The 24,265-nt window shown below is 45.4% G+C and overlaps 1 protein-coding gene across 1 annotated transcript in view; it reads left to right on the forward strand.

The window, feature by feature from the left end:
* Nucleotides 1-23,704, forward strand: part of LOC126520758 (uncharacterized) — an 87,771-nt gene extending 64,067 nt beyond the window's left edge. Inside the window, exons 14-26 of the mRNA XM_072286699.1 lie at nucleotides 6,237-6,608; nucleotides 8,561-8,710; nucleotides 9,636-9,751; nucleotides 10,428-10,570; nucleotides 11,329-11,428; nucleotides 12,155-12,280; nucleotides 13,009-13,128; nucleotides 14,598-14,675; nucleotides 15,255-15,362; nucleotides 15,990-16,170; nucleotides 18,934-19,095; nucleotides 19,718-19,855; nucleotides 21,552-23,704. Of these exons, the coding sequence (XP_072142800.1) occupies nucleotides 6,237-6,608; nucleotides 8,561-8,710; nucleotides 9,636-9,751; nucleotides 10,428-10,570; nucleotides 11,329-11,428; nucleotides 12,155-12,280; nucleotides 13,009-13,128; nucleotides 14,598-14,675; nucleotides 15,255-15,362; nucleotides 15,990-16,170; nucleotides 18,934-19,095; nucleotides 19,718-19,855; nucleotides 21,552-21,725 (1,968 nt within the window). The 3' untranslated portion in view covers nucleotides 21,726-23,704. The remainder of the gene's footprint in view (nucleotides 1-6,236; nucleotides 6,609-8,560; nucleotides 8,711-9,635; nucleotides 9,752-10,427; nucleotides 10,571-11,328; nucleotides 11,429-12,154; nucleotides 12,281-13,008; nucleotides 13,129-14,597; nucleotides 14,676-15,254; nucleotides 15,363-15,989; nucleotides 16,171-18,933; nucleotides 19,096-19,717; nucleotides 19,856-21,551) is intronic.
* The last annotated feature ends 561 nt before the right edge of the window (nucleotides 23,705-24,265 follow it).

Here is a 24,265-nt window from a genome sequence, read left to right on the forward strand (position 1 = left end):
TGTATGCCACTGACCTTCAACTTTTCCCAACAAGTTTCTGAATGCCCTGCGCGAGTGTCAAGCAAGTGGATTGATTATGTCAAGAGGACAATACAGATTTCTGGACGCAGAAGTACGGTATTAATGCAATAATTTCCAGTGACTTCACATTGCAAGAATAGAATCCATGTGTGAAAACAATTTTATTTTGTGCAACGTTGTGCGGTGCCTGATAACTAATGGTGGAACTACCACTCATTACAAAAAAAAAAGAAAAAAAACTGAGGACAAACTTTCTGTCTGGCGCTAGCTCGTAACCCTGCAGCTTTCCGGTTAAGTGTGCTCAATCATCGGAGGTTCCCAGAAGAAACCTAGAATGCTAGAAACCTCATACCAGCAACACATCTCGGCTACTACTCCTAAGTCCAAATCACAAACTTCATTGTTCGCAATAGTTGCTTGCCATTAGTTGATCGTCCTCACTAATTTTCCGGCTAGGAACACGCCTGATAATGCCACACATCCGTCTTTCCCCTTTCCAAACGGTCATCGCTAACCGGTGACACCCACTTAGGAGACACGTTGGACCGACGTGTGTGGCAATGCCAGGGTTATCACTATGTCTTAGATTAGGTAAGAGTCGATTTAACTTCCAGTTACGTATTAAATACATTTTTTTCAAGTACCGCCAGTGTGAAGTTCACGTCCAGTATACTTGATTGCTTGCTTAGCTGGTAAAGCATACTGAAGCGGGAATGCAACGCCATATGGGACTAATGATGAACTATGAACAGTATGTTATCCACATGTTGCCCATAAACCGAAAGCCTTCGGTTGACGGCAGTGATATCCAACTTTTTTTATGTCACAGCTGTGTAACCGTATAGTGACCCTGATTTCTTCACTCACGGCACACAGCCGCTTCCAAAGGTACCCTGGAAAGTTGGCGTATTGTCTTAAGCGTTTTATCGGCCTGCACGCGGCTGTCTTTCTGCGATAAAGCTCGCGGGTTTTCAAAGTCCCTTTCTTCCTGGGCACGAATCCTCTTCGTTCTAAGTGCGGGACGTTTGCCTTGTAATAACCACTCCCTCACCTTTCTGCTCATATATCGGTCGTCATAGAGCAGGTATGATCATCTCAAGTTAGTCAAAAGGCTTGGAAACTGTTCCACGCACACAAGTAAAGCTTGCCGCTCTTTCGCTGAGGCGAGACTATATCTCCTCTATGAAATGAACCTTAGTTGATTCCAACAGTATGATAACCTGAAAGGCGCGGGCCAATTTTCCACCTAAGCTTTTTAGCACTGGGCGTGTACAAAACGAGTTTCTTTTTCTTTATTGTGCCGCTTCTAAATTTGCTTGAAGTTTATTTATTCCGATGGACAATACCTGCAAATATATTTCAGAACGAAAAGTCACAAAACGGGGCGTGAAAGAAGGCACGGCAAATGGCAGAACAGCACATGTGCACCAGCACTCATAAAAAGAAAGAAAAAAGCAAGGTGGAGTCATCCTGGCACACCTCACATAGATGAGGTCACAGGGGGCATCGCATATACAGGCGAAATAAATGAACTATAGGCTGACAACTTCACTACTACTCTACCAAGTTACACTGCTAGTACTATAAGGAAATATTAGTATACGAAATCACACTGTAAAGTGCAAATTACGCCACACTGTAAAGAATGTAAAGTTTAAAGTGCTTTCGGGACAACGTAAGTAAATTTGTATTATTTTCCTCGTGGTTATTCGATGTTACAGGGACAATGACTGATTTTAATAATTAATTAACTATGGCGTTTTACGTGCCAAAACCACTTTCTGATTATTCTGATTATGAGTTAGGCCAAAGTGGAGGACTCCGGAAATTTCGACCACCTAGGGTCCTTTAACGTGCACCTAAATCTAAGTACACGGGTGTTTTCGCATTTCGACGCCCACGATATGCGGCCGCTGAGGCCGGGATTCAATCCCACGACCTCGTGCTCAGCAGCCCAAGACCATAGCCACTGAGCAAGCACGGCAGGTCAATAAATGATTTAAGGAATTCGAAGTTGTCTGTAGACTTGTGTACCTGAATCCAGACAAAGGAAACTTTTATGATTGCTCTAAACTAGCAGGAAGCGGAGGAAACCGCGATTGCCATGGCCATGCATGCAGAAGCGCATACCGTCATCAGCGACAGCAAGCAGGCCATCGGCAATTTCGTCCGTGGTAGAATTTGCAAACAGGCGTACCATGTCCTCACACGACGCCCCCTAAGCGGCTTGAAAACCCTCGTGTGGACCCCCGCTCACGCGGCTGTGCCCGGCAACGCGTCGGCTCACAGTTTGGCTCGAGATCTCGCGCGCCGAGCCTCGTCCGCGGATGCGGACGGCGTGAATGAGGAGGAGAGACACGAGGAACCCTGCGAGACTTATTATGAAATAGCTCATCGGTATCGCTTGAGGCGTCGCGCGCTGCCACCACCGGCCAAGCAACTCGACAAAACGCAAGCGGTCGCGTTTCGGCGACTTCAGACAAATACATACCCACACCCAAAATACATTAACAAAATCACAGGGGGCAGGGAAAGCGACAAATGTAGGCTCTGTTCAGAAACAGGAACACTAACACACATAATGTGGGAATGCACCTCGCTCCCGTTCTCTCATCCCCCCGTCAGCAGCGAGACTGACTGGACAGCCTGGCTCAGTTCCGGGGACGACGACCGACAACTTGAACTGGTGGACTGGGCGGAAAAGGCTAAGCAGGCCCAGGGCCTTACTTGAGCCCTAACCCTCAGCCACGTCCCTCTTTACCCTTCCCCCTTTCAATAAAGTTTATCACCACCACCAGCAGGAGTAGCGATATAATTATGAAATTTTTTTGTCAGCTCATTAAGGTGTTCTTTATCCAACCGTAAACAACGACTGCTCTTTCATGGTAGGGGTGTGCAGCATTTTTAATGATGAATTTAATGACTTGACAACTGGCGCTCCGTTCAGCAGAAATGTTTGTTTGCGAACTCACAGTACGTGGGAAGCAGTCCGCTATATGTTTTTATTTTTGTGTGAAACTGCTACAGTTTCAGCTCTGGAAAAGGCAATAATATGAATTTACAACCTCGCCTTTAAGCGAAGCTTTACTGTATGCCATTGACCATAAAATATTTTTTATAACATGTTAGCGGATGCGTTGCGCGAGTGTGGGGGACGCTGATGTCAAGCGGGTCGTACAAGTGCAAGCCAGCTTAGTAGAGTAGTTTGCTGGGCCAGTTGGTGCATGGTGAACGTATAATGGTTTCCAGCAAGTACGGCCGCGAGCACAAGAAGTAGAAACAGACAGGACAACGCTGGACTTACAACTGAAGTTTATTGCGAAAACATTCCACAAATCTCCGCCACGCATGCGCATACAACCAAGAACAATAACAAGGTTTGTAGTCCATTATCAACAAAAGTTCTACACGTACACAAAAGCGTAGTCGCACCCCTTCCCGACAAAGGCAACAACACGTGGATTAGCATGATCATGTTAATCCACGTGTTGTTGCCTTTGTCGGGAAGGGGTGCGACTACGCTTTTGTGTACGTGTAGAACTTTTGTTGATAATTGACTACAAACCTTGTTATTGTTCTTGGTTGTACGCGCATGCGTGGCGGAGATTTGTGCAACGTTTTCGCAATAAACTTCAGTTGTAAGTCCAGCGTTGTCCTGTCTGTTTCTACTTCTTGTGCTCGCGTCCGTACTTGCTGGAAACCATTATACGTTCACCCTGCACGCCAGCTGTTTACAGGGTCATTATTCTGCAACCTACAGTTGTAGAAACCATTCGCTTGGCAGTATAATTACATGGACCCTATGGCGTGTCACATGTGAATGTCACGCCACGGCGAGCAGAGGCCTATATTACCTGTCCACGCTCGTTATGGTCGCGATACACACGCGCAGCGCACGCGCCGTCGTTGGAGACAGATTAGCGCCATTGCAAAACCTCAACGATAATGGCTTCGTTGATAAGACCCGTCTGACCGTGGAATCCCTGTCTATACAAGCGCGTCGCAAACGCTCTGGACGATAGTGTCAGCGGCGATTGTTGTTTGTCATCTCATCTATAGTGTTGCTGCATTTTCACGCCGTTTAATCCGCACTGTGCACGCGCGTTTCGACTGACATTCTCAAAATTTGCAACTCTGTGGCCTCTTCAGAAAGGCTTCAGGAACCCTCCCCTCCCCCCGCAGAAACATCAGCTGTCAAACCAAGCTTCCGCAAAGTAGACTAAAGTTTGTAGTCTTCGACAAGGTGGAATAGACGAAGTGTTCACACCCCAAGAGTCCACACGCTGCAAAGTAAGGTACACCGGAGTCCACACACTCCAGAGGAAGAGCTCTTAAAACAGAATAAAGAAAACCCTAATGTCGCTCAGAGGAAATCGCGATATTCTAAAGGAACTTTATTTATCAGCCGTGCTGCTAGTGGAGGCCAGCAGTCTTCTTTTTTGTGGACCAAATACGGCGCAACATAAAGGGATTCATTGTTGAGTGTGGAAATATTAATGCGTATCGCTGTAATAGTGATTGGATGACCAGAAATCAGTCAGTTTTAACGTTTTAGGTATACCAAACTTAAGCAGTGACCTGCCAGTGGGCATTTGCAGAGAGATTCAAAGTACACAAGAACTTACCGTTTCGGCGTATTTTGAAAGCTTTCTAACATCTTCTTTGCGTGAGCAAACATCGTCGCGCTAAAAGAATATTACAGATGAATCTTCGAGGCGCACTGTTTCATTCTGAAAGCGGATACAGTGAAAAAACTCCAATTTGATTGGCTTCCCCGGCATAAAACATGGCGATTGGACTTCTACAGTTAGCTTGCTGAGCTGTGCTGCAAAAAGTAAGAGATTTAAGCATGCTGAGGCTCAGAGGAGTAAAAGAAATTGCCCCAGTAGTGTAAAAAGAGCAATAATGAAAAAAAAATACGGCCTATTCCGACAATGCGCACATCTATCAGATTGTTAAGTAGCACGCAAACACAAACGAATGGACAATTCCTGTGGCTAACTTTACACAGCAAGAAAGAAAGTAATAACGAGAATATATATTTCTTCGAGTTACTGTGCCTTCTCAACCTTTATATCAATCTCTTCCTCCTCCGATCAAATGCTATGCGAAGTGGCACGGGGTGTCAAGAGGGTACTGAACCGAAAGACATCGACTTCATAATTACGAAGTATTTTACACATCGACGTCTCCAGCCACTTATAATTTTCTTTCCCCTGCAACATAGTTTTGCAGCTACAGTAGAAATTTTTTTGCTGCAGCAGGCATTTTACTATTGCTGTGTTGTATTAGGGAGATTTAGTTTGCTTCATCATTCAGTTAGCTGGGATAGCTAAAATTATCACTATAATTGTCCTCCGACATTGCCGAGCGGTGACACCTAGATGTCGCGTGTGGTCGCTTCTCTGCCTTGCCTTCTTTCATGTTCTGTGGCTCTATGTTTACTTCTGTTGCTTTGTTCCAAGCGAGCCATGCGCTTTTGCAAAAAACATATCAGTGGGGAAAACATGATAAAGCAACGAAAACGAAGAGACACTATACATTGCCACCGTAATTACGACTCCTGGGCGGAGTAATCTATCAAGGAAGTCCCAGCTCGCCAGTGTGCCGAGGGCAACCGCCTCGCTTCCATCGTCGATCGCGTAGACACGTGACCTGAATGCACACCCTCGGCTAGCCTACGGTGGCTCGCCTTGCCTGGGCAAGTCGTCCGCCCCGGAGGAAGCCCAGTTACCCGCGTTCGCGCTGCGCGAGCGATCTTACGCGGATACGCACACCGCGGCTCTCGCCGAAGCTGGCTGCTGTACGGCGAGGTCTTTATCCCCTGTCCATTGCTGTGTTACCCATAAGTGCGCACCGTGTGTAGCCAGCGAGCGAATGCACGTCACCTTGTGGAGAGAGCGAGCTTGTCAATTTTGACCCTGGCCGGTGAAGGAACGTGCCGTGTCTCGCGCTTTTGTGTGGAAAACTATCTGAGACTGCAAGCGATCCGTCTTTCTGACGTGCCCAGAGTTGAGACTGCTGCAGGGAAGTACCGCCTTTCTGTTCAGCAAGCTTGGCACTTTGACGTCACTTCTTGCGGGAGGTGGAAGCGGCTCGGACGTCGTGTATATGTTGTACAGATTGTGGCCGACCTGAAAAACAGGTAGTTTTAGAAGTCACCGACGGCAACGTTCGCTGCTGACTACAAACTTTCGATGTTGTCCTACGTGCAGCGTCGCCTGCGCATAAGGCAGCCGTGGTACAGCCCAGCGAACCAGTGTGATGATGCTGATAACACGGACCCGGGTTCAACTTGTGTCGCAGGCGAGTCCTTGAGGCTTTCCGCGCCTGCCGTGACCCAGGTGCATTTCGTTGGCTCTCGAGACCACCACGAACGCTGTGCGGCCGACGAGGATATCGAAACAGCTCGTCAAGGATCATCGTCTCCCGCGCCGCCCCCATCCGACGGTATGGCGGGTAAAAGTGGCGACTGCCTGCTGGCTGCCAAGCGTGTTTTCTGGTTCGTGCGCTGTCACTGGCGGCGCATCCTGGCACTCTTGGCGCCCGTGATGCTCTCGCCTCTGCTCATACTCCACGACACCAAGGTGGGTTCTCACGCGTACAGTTCACGGTGTACAAACGCATTATATAGGTGTAAACAAGAATGTTGCACTCTCGTGAAGACCTATATAATATGTCCGTACGCTGTTGAGTTCGTTCATATGAGGATGCGGTATAACAGCGCAAAAAAAAGCGAATTAATGTACACGAGGGAAGACATGACAGTACTGTGTCGTGCCCTGTCAATAGGATTTCAGTGGGTGTTAGTGTTCAGTAGATGCCGCGCCGTGTCAATCAATGTTCAAGAACTCTTTAGTAACATTTTGGTGAGGGCTACTTGGTTCATCTTCCGAGCTATAATCAAACAGCGCGACCATTAGAAGGACACACAAAGGCACAAATACCACGAAACAAGCGCTTGTTCTGTGGTATGAGTCTACTTGTGTGTCCTAATTTCGGTCGCACTGGGTGAGTATAGTTCAGAAACGCGAGCTTCTCGAACGTATCGCTTAGTCAACAGCTTTGGAGCCACTGCATCTGCGAAAGAAGTCCTCGCAGAGCCATGGATGTATATACTGACGTGTTTGTTGATCTTTCGGCGCTCCAAGGCTACAGGCGTTCAGGTGGGCAGTTGTTCTCACCATTTTTGGTGTTCGAATGTTAGGAGAACAGCTGCAGCTAAGCGAAAGGACCCAGCGATATTTGGCGTGCGCATTTTGACTTCAAAACTTCGGGCCAGGGGCGCCCGCGTTTACCTTCAATCGGCCTTGGGAATAAATGCATTGACGAATACGTGAGGCGCACGCTGGTCTCACGGAAAAACCAGCCCGAAAGTAGGTGATGCACTCGCTCAAGCGGTGGCTAAAAACAAACGCACCTGTTCGAGTACGGCTGTTCGAGTACCGCGATAGTATCGCCTACGCTTGGCAAAATGACCAGATGTCACTCCTTGATTGACAAAGCCGAAAATGTATTTCAGGGCTCACGGAAAATAAACTTAACCAAACATTTTTAGACAAAGGCATACACTGGGTGCTCCTCTCGCAGGTGAAAAAGAAATACCTAATTCCACAGAAACGATTTAGGGGCTTATAGGCTGCCTTAGGGAGCGCACAGTATCAATAAAAAAAAAGCACCGTATTGAATAAAGTGTACTTGTCAGGCACAATTCCCAATTCCAAGGCGAAGGATACAATTGCAAATTTAGTCGTTAAATTACCATGTGAGTTGTACCTTCAGAAAGTTAAGTTTTCCTATTAAAGCGATATAAAGCAAATAAGGGAGAAGAGTTAGGTTATCACCTCAGAATTTCTCAGCTACACATTCTTCTACACGTTATTATGTAAATAGACAAGATCTAGGCCAGAATTGTGCTTCCATCAGTTGTTAGGTTAATTTGTTTTATGTTATACGACCATTTTTAGTGATGATCGCAGCAGCGCTTTCGTAATGATAGCATTTCTGTGTTTCCGATTCATAAAAAAACATCAAAGTTGAGTGCGATGTAACGCTTCCTCTTCCTGCAGCGTACACTTTCTCCTCTTAAGAATGTTAACAGAAGAAACATTTTTTTAGCTTTTCTGGTGTTGAATTGCTCTGAAATGTATTAAAATGAAGGTTTAGTGAAACATTTAACAGCTGGTCTTAAAAGCACTTTGGCACATTTGTTATGACGAGTTCTTCAGCTTATAATGATTACAGTTTGTTACCCTGGATGTTCAATTAATTGACAGTACGGAGAAGGAGATAACTAGCGGCGTGCGCGATGGAGGCACGCAGCGCTCGCAGTAATTACCTTACGCTTTTGTTTTGTTTTCGTGTTCTTGTTTTTTGCGAAGGCAGCTACCTCAGTATTCCTCAACTCGCTGTACTTCATCATGACCCTCAAACGTGACATTTTCCCATTCAAATGCACGAAGACACGATATGACATAGCCCGATTAGCCTGCTTGCTTAGGGATACGCAATTATAATAGCTGCTGCTTTCTTTTTGCAGGAGACGCGATGTGCTTACGTCATCCTTCTCATGGCTGTCTACTGGATGTTCGAAGTGGTTCACTTGTCCGTTACATCATTGCTGCCCGTCTGCTTGTTCCCTTTATTTGGAGTGCTAGACACTGCAAGCACAACGGCACCATACATGAAGGTATGGCAACAGTTCACAGTAAGCCTAGTTGCTGTCAAGACATGATAGAGGCTCCGACTGCTTCAATGACTACTGCTTTTAAGCGCTACTCGAATACCCGACGAGCGATGGGCACCATCGCTCGTCGGCTCGCAAGGTAGTGAAGGCACTTTTGTGCTCCTAAAGGGCGACTGGTCTTTGTGAACCACTTTGATTGCCTGGCACCGTTTGTGCGCGTGCACGAATTCACCATGTATTTCTCCCCCTCTCTCTCTCTCTCTCTCTCTCTCTCTCTCTCTCTCTCTCTCTCTCTCTCTCTCTCTCTCATTTTCTTATTCCCCTTCCCCAGCGCAGGGTCCATCCCTGCCTAACATCCCTGCCTTCTCCCGCATTTTATCCTTCTCTGCCTCCTCCAGCCTGAAATTTTACCTGCTGTATGTGGATCTGCAAATTGTGATTGGGCACTCCGGGGCAGTTCTTAATAAGTGTATCCGGCAATGATTGTATGATAGGATAGTGCATCTTGGGTAATTTCTGTTATGTCGAGCAAATGCAGATGCAGTACCACTGCATCTGCATCATAAGGATAACCTAAGTTGTCAAGATTACCGACGCACTTTTGTCCTTCAAAGCTACATCGCAAAGTATAGTAACGTAGCGTCTTGAGTGTGTTGGTATGACCTGGTGAAGCTTATAGCGCACGAAAAAACGAGGGCACAGAATGGCGTGGTACGCACAGCGCTTGTCTGTACCGCGTCTTTCTGTGTCCTCGCCTTTAGTGCGTTATAAACTTCTCCACTGCAGCAAAGTATAGACGTTTGTTCATGAAAGGAGGCACCTCTATCCTTCATTGAAATGCCATATGAAGTTAGGAGCTACAGCATTGAACTGCCTGCTGCAAGATACCTTTGGTACGCGTGGTAATTCCAGTTTGTGCAATTTACAGGATGCCATTATGATGTACTTGGCAGGCATGATCATAGCCGCCGCTGTTGAAAACTGCAATCTTCATTATAGGATCGCACTGCGCATTCTGCTCATTATCGGCTCCAAAACTCTCTGGTGAGGACACATCGATATTTCTGACCAGCAGTCTTAGGTGTAATTTAAACTTTCTTTGTTGAAATGAAAATAAAAGAAAGAAGTTTAGTGAGCCTATAATGGTGGCGGCCACCCCTGTTCACATATTAATAAGAATAAGAAAGCCACTGAAGGATCAGAAAAAATGCAACAAATTCAAGAAATTGAGATCGGAGTTACCTAAAGAGAATAAATAGAGTCTGCATACGATCCTAGACACACTGAAAAATACAGGGACAAACGGCAAGGACATGTACCACACTACACTGAGTCTCGACCGCGATGCGGTCCGAGGTGAACCGGTGCACAGATTCACAGCACACACAGAATATGTAAGACGCACACAGGGACACAGTCAGCAGCGGGCTTCATAACACAAGGCGCACAAAGATACGTATCACACACATATACAAGAAAACGGGCGGCTCTTTTATGTGTTTACTCAGTGCAGCACCTAATACACGTTTAATATGCCCGTGTCTCCAAACAGATGTTAAACTGCGTTCAGAACACTTATGCTTACAGTTGTGACACTTCCGGAGAGCCGTCCTCACTTGTCTGAGCCTACCAAGTGGTGGGCTTGTTCTGAACCTTGTCCGTTGTTCGTATCCCTATCTTTCAGCCGTGCTTGGCATTCTTCATATTGTGCTCATTGCAGGCTTCTGTTGGGCTTCATGGTCACTGCGATGTTCCTGTCCATGTGGCTTAGCAACATGGCGACCACACTCATGGTTCTGCCCATCGTTGACGCAGTCGTCAACGAAATCTGCAAGAAAAACTCTGAAGAGAGTCTCAGGAGCGGTAGGTGATATCCACGCTACTTACATAAACGCCTGTATGTCCATAAAAAATCAATTTAAGATTTGTATAGCATGACACTCATGATCACTTCTTTGAGTTGCTACCTAAAAAAAGGTGTTTAAACTAGCTTCATTCTTTTTTTTTCACGAAATCGAAGCGATTTTAGGACTAGCGATGTTGTACATGCAATCTATATTTCGTTTATTACCTGATATAATAATTCCATGTTATATACACAATTTTTGAACGAAGACCCAGTAGAAATCACGAGCACTCCTCCGAAATCTTAGTTTCACTGGGCATCCTAAGTACACACATATTATTACGTGGCGAACTGGGGGAAAAAACGCGACTGTTGTCCATTCCGTTACCGCAAACAACTCTCAATTATTCCCGTCTCCTCGGACATCCGACACATATCGAAACTGCTTGTTGTCCTGAGTTCTACTGAACAGACTTTTTCGCGAATATTTCTCCGTTACATATCATATTGACGGCTAATAAAGACGAGGACAAGGGCAGGGAACACAGAACGATGACACGCGCGGTTCTCCTTCCCGGTCCTCGTCTTTATTAGCGGTCAGTATGATATGCAGTAACCACCAACTAGGGCAAACTGAAGTTCTGAAGCATTTCTCCGTTGCATGCGTAGATGCTTGACCTGCATCATTATTTGTGATTAAATCATTACCACTGATTAAATAAATTTATATTTGCGTCACAGTAGCATTAGCTGGCCTATCTTGATTAACGTGCAGGGTCTCCGGAAAGTGGGTACACCAACGAAGCTTTCCCTGCAAACAGCGCTGACGTCAACGTCGAAAGCTTTGAACTGCAGTCTAAGGAAGACGATAACAGGTATCAGCAGATGATCGTCGCTCCTGATCCTGTTGAACAATGTATTAGCGCGTAATTTCCTCCATGCATTCCATGATGCATGTATCACCGTGCATTTCGAAAGTATGTCTGTTGTTTTTGATCCATTTGTGCTCTTCTTGCACCAGAAGGCAAAAAAGAAGCACTGACTCTGACTTTTGACAGCTTTACTCTAGAGGAATGAAATTATTCTAAACACTACCAGAGATCATCATACAACTTAAAAGCCACATAAACGAAGTCACTCTTCTGAGCATTATTGATGAAATTCTCTCGTGGTTTTACTTACCTTGTTTTGTTTTTGTTTGTTCCTCTCGGCTCTGCTAAATGGCACTCAGTTAACATTTGCAATCAAAGTATATGGTTCTATTCACTCTCAAAGTAAAAATTGCAACATATCGAACTTACTTGCGTCTTCAAACATGCGTCTTCCAGTGAATAGCCAACAGGCGACCCACGCGACAGAAGACACCTCCCGCTGAGTTTATCCTGCAAGATGCACTCTGTCCTTCTTAAATGCCGTTTGTCTTGTAAATTTTATTCGTGCTTTCTGTTTGTGCGCCACATAACATCGATCGGGCATAACATCGATTACCCCAGGGCGTGAGATCTGCCGGCTTTTTTTCCCTCTTAAAGGGGTTCCAGTACTTCAGAGTTTTCAAACCTCGGGGTATTCTCTTCCATAGAGCAAATGCACGTTTTACGCAGAGCGTCGGGCTACGAAAGGTACCGGAACGCCATGTTGCTGGGCATCGCTTACGCGTCCAACATTGGTGGCACGGGCTCGGTCATCGGTACGGCTCCGAACCTGGTCCTCATGGGGCTCGTCGAGGAGTGAGTCATTAAACAGGCGTGTCTCTCTTAGTCAACCATCCTTGGCCAACGAGGAGTGCGGGTGCATGTGGTAAAATAGAAAGTTCCTGATGAGCGACGATCTTAAATCACGTTAATTTGTGCGTTTTGTGCGTATTTTCATTTATTTCTTCATACGGAAAATGTCTCCTAATTAGAGAGATTATGAATATTGAAGACATCGTCCGCAGTAAAATTACATGGCAGAGGTCATCGCTTATAACATGCAAGACTGCAAAAACTGATGTCCCCCAATAACAAACATATTTAGGATGGTTAAAACTACTCAAACCCGAACCAAAGTATGTTGCGCACGTAGATGGAAAACAAGTAAAAGATTTCGTACAATTGTAAATCTTGTTGATAACTCTCCTTCTTCGCGTCAAATGTTATCTTTTTCTTGCAAAATTTTACTTATTCTAACCGTATTATCATTTTAACCACACTACCAGTACGTGCTGCTGAGCGTTTTATATAAATTTGTTAACCAGTAGGCACCACGGTCCTTAAAAGCCTGCTCTGAATTGGTTTAGATAATGCTACATACTTTTTAAATGTGATATTTCCACTTAGAGAACATCTGAGGTCTTAATGACGACCGGAAATTACAATAAGCTGCTGTATGTTTCAGGGGGTACGTCGAAAGAGGCAGGTGTTGGCAGTACAGCGATGCTGTGTAATAATGGATAGCGTTATACATTGTACTGCAGGTTGTACCCTAAGTCCAGCTCCTTGAGCTTCGCAACCTGGATGATATACAACGTGCCAACCATGATTGTGTGCGTGACCTTCGCCTGGCTCTACCTGTATTTCCAGCTTGTTCCGAAAAGGTCGGTGTTCACTGCATACGTACCAATGGTGGACAGCACTAGGTCAGGTTTAAAGGGACACTTAATGCAAGCATCAAGTGTCCGAAACTTTAGCTCGGGGTTTCCTATATAAATACTCGCAAGTGAAAAAGGAAAAATCGCTTTTCTCGTCATCCACTGCACCAAATTTGATGAAGTTTGTTGCATTTAATATAAAAATAAAGATGTAGTTACTCCTTGAAGCGAGTTATTTATTTAGGCTGTCATTTTTTATAAAATTGTTGGAAATCGGGTTTTCAGAAATTGAAAATATCAAGTTTACAACTCTTCAACTCTGCAATGAAAGAAGATTCTATAAATTGAATCTAATGGCGCATTTAAAGCGGACCAAATTAATATCTTATACATTGCTCTCAAGTAGACCAATAATATTTGAGTAGGAGTTTTGCAAATCCCTTTTAAACAACGAAACAAATGCACTTATGATATAAGTTGATATATTAAATTTCTGCGCTTTGACTGCTCTAGCGGATGCAGTTTACAGAATTGTGATATATTTATGGGTGCAGAGCTACAAAACTGTAAACTTCGTGCTTCTATTTACATTAAACTTACCAATTTTTGAAAATTGCTTTTTGACAAATTGAAGTTTTAAATCAATATTGCGCTTCCAGTCATCACTAGAACTTTACTATATCTTTCAAATGGAACAAATGTTATCAAAGTCGGCCCAATGGTTATCTCAGAAAAGCGTTTCTGCAATTTACACGTATCCGAAAAGGCGGCATCGGAGTTGGGCCCGAGCTAAAACCTTCTCTTAAGCATTATATCGAAACCAGCGCACGCGCCATGAATAGTACGGCTCCAAACAGCGGCAACGCGTCTCCCACATTCGTTTTCATTTACAAAACAAGAAATACCATTAAATATGTGCTTGGTCGCAAATGCAAGACAATTTAATGAAAAAATTATTTTCTCGGCTTGTTGACATTCAATGGTGCCAACCCACACGCAACGAGTTACGTCTGATTTTTTTTAAGCTAGGTAAGAATTTAGTCCCCCCTTTTATATGTATTACACAGCACTTCACTTACGTGGCAACAAACTTGAAAAATGGAAGCTTGCAGCACCAACGCTGTAACATTTTCTTTCTCGTTGGTCGGGCGCCAAAGTGCATATTCTTGTTGATGGATGCCGCATGAATTGTGTATGTATTGCTCGTTCAGTCGTGTCATGCTCATGCTGTGTAATACTGTAATTTTGTCAGGTTAGCAGTAAAATTGATTACCTCTCTCACACATGAAAGAAGAAACAAACTTAGGCGCTCAGTTTGCCGGTCTGTCACCATGATAATTACTAGCTTGCTGTTTATTTCTCATTCTTGAATACCATTCAACTAAAGCAGCATTTCATTCGACAGCGTTTTCCAAAAACTATATCGCATTATTTATCCAGTGTGCTAATGTAATAGCCCAGTTTGATCGTTTCAGATTACGTGGCAATCATCTGAACCCAGAATCAGTTCGGATCGCTATCAGAAAGCGCTACAATGAGCTCGGAGCTTTATCGTAAGTATGCTTAACCTGTATGTTCCTGTTCACTTGAAAAAGTGAACACAAATTCAATAGGGCGTAAAACGTTTGCTGTGCTCAGCTCGCACTAAAATTAATCAACAAATACCGAGAATAAGGTCTGATCTTTAGCCTCCACCCCCCTCCCCTTTTGTCGATACAAAAACCAACCACAGAACTGAAGGTGTCGTTGTGAAGCGGTAGATCAGGTGAGCGTTGTCTAAGTGTTACCCCTTTCAGTTGTCGCATGTTGCCAAACCAACTACAACACGGTTATTATTGTTATTTTATCATAAACAGCAGCGTGCACATGGTTACTATGTGATCAAAGTGTGATGTGACAGTGCAGCGCTCAACTATAGCATAGGTCGTGTGACCGGGATACATCTAATAGCTGCCTACGGAATGAACATTTCTACTGTTGCCTAAATGGTTTCGTCTATCTGTAGCGGCAGCTTAGAAGCACTACCTCAGTAGTGATCACGCGCTTAGCCTTAAATTCGTGCCTGGTTGTTTGGAACCGTTCAAATTTGGTAACGTTTGTGAACAATTACTAACCACAACTGTTCTATAAAGGTTCCACGAAGGCGCTGTACTGTTCATCTTCGTCGTCACTGTGCTGTTGTGGTTCTTTCGGGACCCGTACGTCGTCACCGGCTGGTCCTCTTTCTTCGCACTTGGCAAGTGAGTTTTCGAGCTTTTGTGCTCCTTTTGCGAAGCGAATCGCTTTGACACAGCAAATGGAATAAACACCATAGGGAAGCGAGCTAGGAGATCGGCCATTGTTCTTTTTGCAGATTCCCCCCGTTATATAGATAAAACACAAAAATACAAAACTCCTGTTTCGTTTTAGTAAGGTTGAAAACATTCCAGAATGTCACTGTTAAAGCCAATATCGATGTCAATTGAGTAAACTTATAAACTTGCTTAGTGCATCTATTGAATCCTGCATTTCGTAGCTTTCTTCGCCGTTACCGCCACTAATTGTTCTTTTTCTCCATGAACACGACTTTAAACGACCCATGGATGGCCTTGGATGCTTTGAAGAAAAAAAAATTTATTGTCTTATGTCCTTGCTGGTCGTGTATTCCCCTATAGGCATTTTCGAAAATATTTATGGCGTAATGTTTTCTGGAAGAGCACCTCGCGACATTGAATAGAGCTTTAAAAGATGCACTAGACGTGGTCAACGAGTCTTGATGTCAAGTTTTATGTTCACCCCAACTTGCTTTAAGAATGCAGTATGCACTGTATGTTGGTATTGCTCCAACGCGAGCGCGGCAATTCACAGTGCATCGTGTCGAAGTGCAGGAAAATCAAGGACGCCACACCGGCCATGCTTCTGGTGAGCCTGCTGTTCCTGGTACCGGCGAGGCCGATCGCTGAGCCTCAGGGACCGGCTCTGCTCGAGTGGAACGTGGTGCAGAGAAAAATTCCTTGGGGCGTCCTTCTGCTCATGGGAGGCAGTTTCTCAATGGCAGAGGCATCAACGGTAAGCAATGTTCACGTGTCAGACTTGCATTGCTTTAATTGGAGACGTCGTTAACGTACACTAGTCGCACGTGCCGTTCGGTTTTTCCTAGAAGTTACTCTGCATCGAAATTTTCAATGGATGGATGGATACAACTTCCTTGTACGTCCGGCAAGGTTTAACGCGACCCGGGCTCAGGTCTCCCACGGAGGAACGTCAAGGCCCTGCCTCAACGCCGCCTCACGGGCTTGCTGGACTGCCCACATCTGGATTCCGAGGTCTGAGCTGCGCAGAGCGGCGGCCCACCTCGACGACAGGGTCTCCGGAGTAACTGCCATCCCTCCTATAACTACATTGCACTCCCACAGCATGTGTTTGAGTGTTGCTGGTCCTTCCTGGCACAATTTGCACGTGTCGTCCTGATGCTTATCTGGGAAGATACGTTTGAGACGGAATGGATTAGGGAACGTGTTTGTCTGGAGTTGTCGCCAGGCGACGGCCTGCCTCCTGTTCAATTTGGCACTCGGCGGTGGGTATATCCTTCTGGCGTTCAAATATGCACTGGTGATGTCGTTGTATCTGGTGAGCCTGTCCCGTTCTGCTCGAGAAGCGTTCGCTATCGTGCGAGAGGCGTTGCCCTGTTCGGCGCGGCGGGTCATGTCTCGCGCCGTCCGGTGCGCCGTCTCGTTTAGGTTCGGGAACGCGTCGCCTTCCGTGGTGACGTGCGCGGGGAACCATATGATCCTCGAGCTCGCGGTTTTGGATCTGCCCGCTTTGGCCAGAATGGACAGGGCTTCCTTGGAAATTCGACCTTTGGCATAATTCTTTACTGCCGTTTGCGAGTCACTTAGTACGACTTCGCATTCCTGTTCTGTGAGGGCCAGCGCAATCGCTACTTCATCCGCTATTTCCGAGTGTTTGGTGTATACACTGCATATGGTTCTGATTTTTGACTCTGCGTCTATGACTACGGCGGCGTATGTTTGGCCGTTCGCATATTCGGCTGCGTCGACAAAGCGCGCGTTTCTCTCCCTGCCGAATGAACGGAGCAGAGCCTCGGCTCTTGCCTTTCTTCTACCTCGGTTGTAATCGGAGTGCACGTTTCTTGGGATGGTTGCCACCGTAATGGTCTCTCTGATTTTGTTGGGGATTTGCATTTTCTGGCCGTGCTGGTTGTGGTACGTTATGCCGAGCGTGTTCATAATGTGTCTTCCCGTCGTGGTGGTCGACAGGCGTTCGAGCTGCGAGATGCGTTGTGCTTCGGCTATTTCTTCTATGGTGTTGTATATGCCCAGCTGAGTCAGGAGCTCGGTGCTCGTCGATTCCGGTAGGCCCAGGGCTATCTTGTACGTTTTCCTTAAGAGCGGGTTAATCTTGTTCTTTTCCGCGACGTACCAGTTGTGGTAGGCGGCTACATAGGCGATGTGGCTGACAACGAATGAGTGGATCAGTCGAATGACGTTGTCTTCCTTCATGCCCGCGTGTCTATTGGTTATTCTCTTTATGAGTCTCGTGGCACTGATGACTTTGCCTTCGATCTTCCTCACGGTTTCACCGTTAGCTCCGTTGGCCTCAATGATCATTCCGAGGATTTTGATCTTGTTTACTTTGGGGATTGCGTTTCCGTCTTGGGTGTACAGGCCGATTTCCTCGTACTCCCGGGGTCCTGTGTAGCTCTTTGGTGGCATGCCTCTGCGCGTGGGCCGGTAAATTTTCAAGTACTATGAAAAAGCGATGCATTCGTTATTATAGCAGGATAAAAATCAAGGGTGCTTGAAAGTGACGGGGGATAACTCTCGGTTTGTATTGAACTCGATCTGCCCCGACTCAAGCACTCACGAGAGTGATCTGTGCTAAGGAGCCTAACGCGCTGCTTTGTGCTATGGCCCTAGCCCTGAGAAGCCAGGTTCGCGTTCGTCGGGAAAGCTCATTGCGCTATATTTAAACGTTTTATCTTCGGAGGCACCACCCAACACCCCAAAACATATACTAGTGCCGTAGATGTGTGGAGAGGGTCGCTCGTACAGCGGCCTATGGCTTCAATAATATCTTGCAGAGAACATACGAGGGCGAACCAGAAAGTCGCGGCCCCTATTTTTTTTAGCCAAATTACGGCTGTAAATGCGAATTCAACATATCTATTCCCAGCAGTGAACCTTTCTTGGACCGACCCGGCCTTATCTGCCGGTAGCTCCGCGGCACGGCGCTGCTGTCAGTTGTTGAAGGTGGCGGTTGTGCTTCACACGTCCACGGTGTACGAGCAATGAAGTGTGATTCATTTTCTATTGAGCAAGGGACTAACGCCTAACAGAGTCTGTGCCCAGTAGTGCCGGACGTGACTATATAAGTTACTAAATAAATACCATTGCTTAAACCTATAAGAAGCAGTACGCTTGATTTATAAGTGGAAAGTAAATTTACATTTCTTTTTGGCTGCCGATGTGTTTCGCCGGTGTGTCTGTTATGCACCCCTCCATCTTGTTTTATTTCTTTTCTTATCTTTTTCACAGTGCAGGATTGCTAGTTGGAGGCTCCCTGATGATTAATTACCTTGCCTTCAAGCTTATTACTCCTCACTTCTCCCTCTTCTCCTCTTCCATCTAGTTTAGTGCTATGCTTCGATGGATTATCGCTTGCACGAGGTAACTCAATTGATTCAAACATAAACAGTGTTGTTTTGTGACTGGTTGGCATCCATAAATGATTTAATCCAACTGCGAAGGCCGTTCATAAGTGGTTCTGAGAGTGACTTGGTGAGGCCGCAATTGTTGTTGTTTTTTTCAGAAATCCGGGCTGTCCCGGATGTTGGGCCAGTACCTGACCAGACTGGATGTGCTCCATCCGGTGTTGCTAGTGGCTGTTCTCTGCATTTTCACCACCACAGTCACCGAAATCGCAAGCAACACGGCAACTGCCAGTGTTCTCCTACCCATCACTAGTTACCTCGTGAGTCTGCACTTGGGCCTCATGTATATTACCGCATCTGAGAATGTGTCTGAGGTTGTATGACTATATTAAATTACATTTTATGCTTTAGGTCAGTGCTCCCAAAGAACATCCGCACTGAGGGCGTTACTCGCGTTACTAAGGTTCCTGTGGTCTACGGGCCTTCACGATAGACTTAAAGAACGCCGCCTCTTACCGCTCTATAGCGTACGCGGTTTGTTTGTGCTCGTCTCTCTATCTCTCTTTTCCCTTCCACTCTCTTTCTCTTTTTATGCCCCTTCTCCTTCCCCCCGTGCAGGGTATCCAACCGTAACTACCTCTGGTTAACCTCCTTGCCTATCTATGCATCCTTTCTCTCTCTCTCTATCTTCGCGAAAACAGTTGCTCCTTAGTGAAAGAGCTACGTGACTAGATGTGGTCAAAAATACCGTTATGCTTCGTTACATCACCAGTGTACATGGCAGAAATTTATACTGTTGACGTGACGTTGCCATACGAAAACACAGAAGGAGAGCGCGTGTAGTAATGCCATTTTCTTCTGCTTGGACGACCAAAGCAATGACCAGGGACACTCTGTCGTGTCTAAAGGCGCTGCCTAAACTTTATTGCGTTTGCTTTCTAGGCCCAGGCCCTGAGGATTCATCCGTTCTTCCTCATGATCCCTGTGACAATATCAGCGTCATTTGCTTTTATGTTGCCCGTGGCTACGCCTCCAAACGCCATGGTTTACGAGCACGGAAACATGAAGCTGAAGGACATGGTGAGTTGTTCTGCACATTACGTGCGATAAGACACGACGTCCAGTCTCTTACCCTCTTTAGCGCCGTGCGTTTGCTGCGTTCCGGAAATAACCTGTAAATCTCTACGTTGACATTTCATATCACGCTTATGTTAGAAAGACCGCACCTGTAGGAATATTTCTGCACCAAAGTGGGCTTCGAGAGGCTTAGGGCACGGCGAGAGTGAAGAACGCGTGACGTTAATGGGTTCCTGCAACATTGCTGTTGGCCTTTTACAGCATTTGAGCTCTTCAATGATCACCATCATCGTATATTTATGTACACTGCAGGACGAACTTCTCCCAGTAATCTCTTATTACCCTTGCCTTGCTGATTAAATGTTGCGCCTGCAAATTTCCTCATTTCATCACACCATCTAATTATCTGCCTTCCTGGATTATGCCTTTCTTTCCTTGGAAGTCATCCTGCAACTCTAATTGACTGCCAATTATATGCCCTATGCATTACGTGGCCTTCCCAGCTCCATTCTTTCCGTTTAATGTCAATTCTAATATCGGCTACTCCGGTTATGGGGGCAACTTGGAGCAGCTCTTCAATGCTTTTTGTCAAAACGTTTGTGTCAGGATACAGAGAGCTAATTTTTTAGGATGAAAGTCATCAATAGCAGCTTTTCTTACATACACTCTAGAACAAAATTACACCCTTTGGGTCATATCTTGCCACACAACAATAATCGTCATCTGTCTTGTCCGCATTTCCTTTCTTTAACGCTGCGAGCCCGGTACTTCCCAGTAACGAACGGCATGCGCGTTATCAGCATGACATAGCATTCCAGAGAGGAAAGTAGCGGGCGCGAAATTTTCAAGAAAGGAAACGCAAGCAAGGCAGATGACGATTATTGTTGTGTGGCAAATATACACCCCAAAGGGTGTAACTTTGTCTAAGAGAGTAGAATTGAAAGCAGGTTCACGGGCCAAGTCTGCACTCCTTTATTATTTTCCAGCAACGCATAATATGACGAATTGTAAAGTTGAAAAGGTGAAAATGGAGCGGCTTGATTACCCTTGAACGGCTAAATATTGCGAGCTTTACACGTGCTGCATTGCGGTCACTTCTGTAAGATATTAAATCTTCTCGCAATTCGATGCGGCCGACTCGAAACAGAGAAACAACCGCGTCAGCGGTACGCGTTACGGGATCCTTTTTAACTTTGCCTCAGCCAAAGTTGCCCTCATATATGTACTCAAACAGAAGAGAACACAAACAGTCTCAGTTTTCACATCGTCAGGAACATACCAAGGAGCGTTTGCCATTTGTTGCTCATTTCATGTGCACATATTGTTTCACTTACCACATAATCTATTACATCCTTATGTTGCCCAAACAGACTTTGGACCGCATGTATCCACAGAGCAGAGCGGTTCATATGGCTTAGCAGGAACAGCTAATGCAGACAGCAAAAGTGTTTTGGCGGAGTTATACAGTCAATTACGGATAGTTCTTACGAACATGGCAAATTTGCATATTCGGTCAACCTGATATAGAGCTTTCTTAATATTTTGTACCGTAACTACCAAGAAACAAATCTGGCTGGGCTGCACACACATATTCAGGTTCCACGAGTGCTTTAGGCGAGGCTATCAATGATGCGTCATTCCCCGGAACAAACATGACAACTGTGTATTTTTCTACTTTTTTTTTGTCTGTGCCTTCCAGGTAAAGGCGGGAATTGTGATGAACATCGCCTGCATAATCATCGAAATGGTTGCCATCAACACTTTGGGCGAGTGGACATTCGGTCTTTCCAGCTTCCCAGCTTGGGCTGAGATGGGAAACTCCACAATCTCGACAAGTCCAGTCAACGTTTCGATTTCGGCAAGCGCGTCCTAGTAGCGCTTTGAGAACAATATTTTCAAGTACCTGAATGGAGAGAGTTATATTGTGTACGAAGAGTGTAATGCTCTGCTGCGATCTTCGGGTATTTGTTCGCGGACATCTGCAGATGTACTCGGGCCTGGTTAGTAAGCTATAGCTGGAGGTGTCACTTGTAGAAGCAAGCGCTTACTTGCCGTTGAAAATTTACGTACTCATGATACTGATCTCTAAACGAGGGTTAACGTGCACTGTATTTTTACAAGTGTGATGGTGAAAGGTTCTACCCTTCTACATAGAAGGTACAGACATTATATTCCGATAACGATTAGAAACATCTTGTTCACAGCATTCTTGAAAACTCATGGTTCAGAAACTCGCATACTAGATGAAATCCGAGACACCCCCTTTCAATCCAAAACACTGATCAATGAACATCAGTGAACTTCGAGACCCGTAATATCACCCAGGAGCTTTCATGTCATCGCTGTTTTCAAGCGATGAGCACGCGTGTCACGAATGTCCGCTGTCGTCATGCATGCCACGGCTGTCGCAATATGGCATTGAAAGGCCCGAATGACTCACGTCCTCTAAACATTTTACTAAAAGCTTTCACCGTCAACCTTATTTTGTGCTTTAAACATAGCGTAACGTCACACTAAATATATTTATAACGTTACACAGTTCTTCACGTCGACGCATGTAACGTAGCGGTTGCAATCAAAGTGATCCCAGCAAGCTGTTAAACCACGGTCGTAGCTTCAGCATCATTATGGCATTAAACCGGCTATGTATTTTGAGAACAAGCGCCCACATACTCCTTAAGCATATTCAACGATGGATACACTTTATTCGATAAAAAGTATGCTCGGTTTCCGCGCATTCTTATCACAATGGAGTGCTCTGCTGAGCTGCCAATTCCTCTAAGCGGGAGGAACCACCAGCTTTATATTTAGCTTCATTTACAGGAGTGATAGTAAACCCTGGACGAAATAAGCTTACTCATATTGTGCCCAACAGGAGTGAACGTACTCCATATGGGGCATGAGATCATAAGGACCCTTGGAAATGGAGCTGCGATATATGACATCAAAAAGAGTGACCAGTACCGCCTTTTGCTCCATATGGGGCATGAGATCATAAGGACCCTTGGAAATGGAGATGCGATATATGACATCAAAAAGAGTGACCAGTACCGCCTTTGCTTTTACACTCTAAAACGTGTACACCCTTCGGGACGTATGTCATTCTCAAACAATAATGGTCATCTATCTTGCGTGCATTTCCTTTTTTTGACATTCAGCGTTCACAACTTCCCTGTCAAGAACGCTAAGTCACGCTGATACGCGCAGCCCATTCCTGACCTGATAGTACCGGGCGAGCAGCGCTAAAGATGGAAAATGCATGCAAGATGGAGGACAAATTTAATATCGTTTGAGTACACGATAAACCCCATTGAGTGAAACCATTGCTTGCAACATACTCTCTAAATTACGTACCATAGTTTAGCTTTGCCGCAAAACAATTTTCAATCGTCATCAATCATCTCTGCACTTTCCTACCAAAGACGTCATGTGTCTCGACGAGGGTTTCCTACGGGAAATCGTAGCGTACGAGTTCAGTGACGAAAATACACAATATAGGGTACACGATTTTTGAGAATATGGCACTGTGAAAAATGGAGTAGCAGGCAATAACGAAAGTTTGCACAGTTGTCACAGTATAGTGCCAGACTGAAATGGGTGATTGAAATCACGTAGATGAACTATCATCTAGGCTCATGTTGCAATTCCTGTCGAGCGTTTTAGCCAAAGAAAGGCAGCTCAAGGTTCAGAATAAAGCATGAATGTTTTCGGACTTGAACATACTTTGCTCAAGCCTTCGAAAAAAAAAGTTTTGTTAAGACAAAACATTTTATAGATAACTTTCATACGTAGGCTCAAGTCATTGCGTCATTGTACACTTCGTGGAATAAAATCATGCCAAAGCCAGCATAAGTTTCTAGTTCTTTTTTCTGCAGCATGTTCAGACGAAAGCTGTCATTTCGCGGAAGCCTTAATATGATGTTATGCAACTTCAGAACCTCGACGCAGTGCCCATTTAACTAGACATCATGGTCTGGGCCTCAACAACTGGACTTCGCGCTACTAGCATTGATCAATGGCGAATTTCGCTCACCATGCTGAACAGCCTGTGTGCGATTACTTAAGTGAGAAAATCAAGCGCATTGCTTTTACAACATGGTTTCATCGGATGTTACAATGAAACGCAGTCATGGCAAGCTCACATACAGCAAAACATTCCCAACATCGAGCAACATGTTCTCTGTGAGCAGTTATCAATGGGATTTGAATCGCTTGTAAGCTCTCATAACTGAATTGAACTCGGCAAACGTCCTGGCAACACCGAAAGGCGCTGTTCAACAGGATGCGGAACCGGTCGTAGCACGTCACGTTGTCTAGGAGAACGAACGCAGGTACACGCAGCCGGTGACTCATGTGGCCGCACGCACTTACAGGTCGAGGTGGTGGTTTTGACCATGCAAGCTTACATATAAA

The sequence above is a fragment of the Dermacentor andersoni genome, chromosome 3, assembly GCF_023375885.2.
Source record: "Dermacentor andersoni chromosome 3, qqDerAnde1_hic_scaffold, whole genome shotgun sequence".
NCBI classification, from domain to species: Eukaryota; Metazoa; Arthropoda; class Arachnida; order Ixodida; family Ixodidae; genus Dermacentor; species Dermacentor andersoni.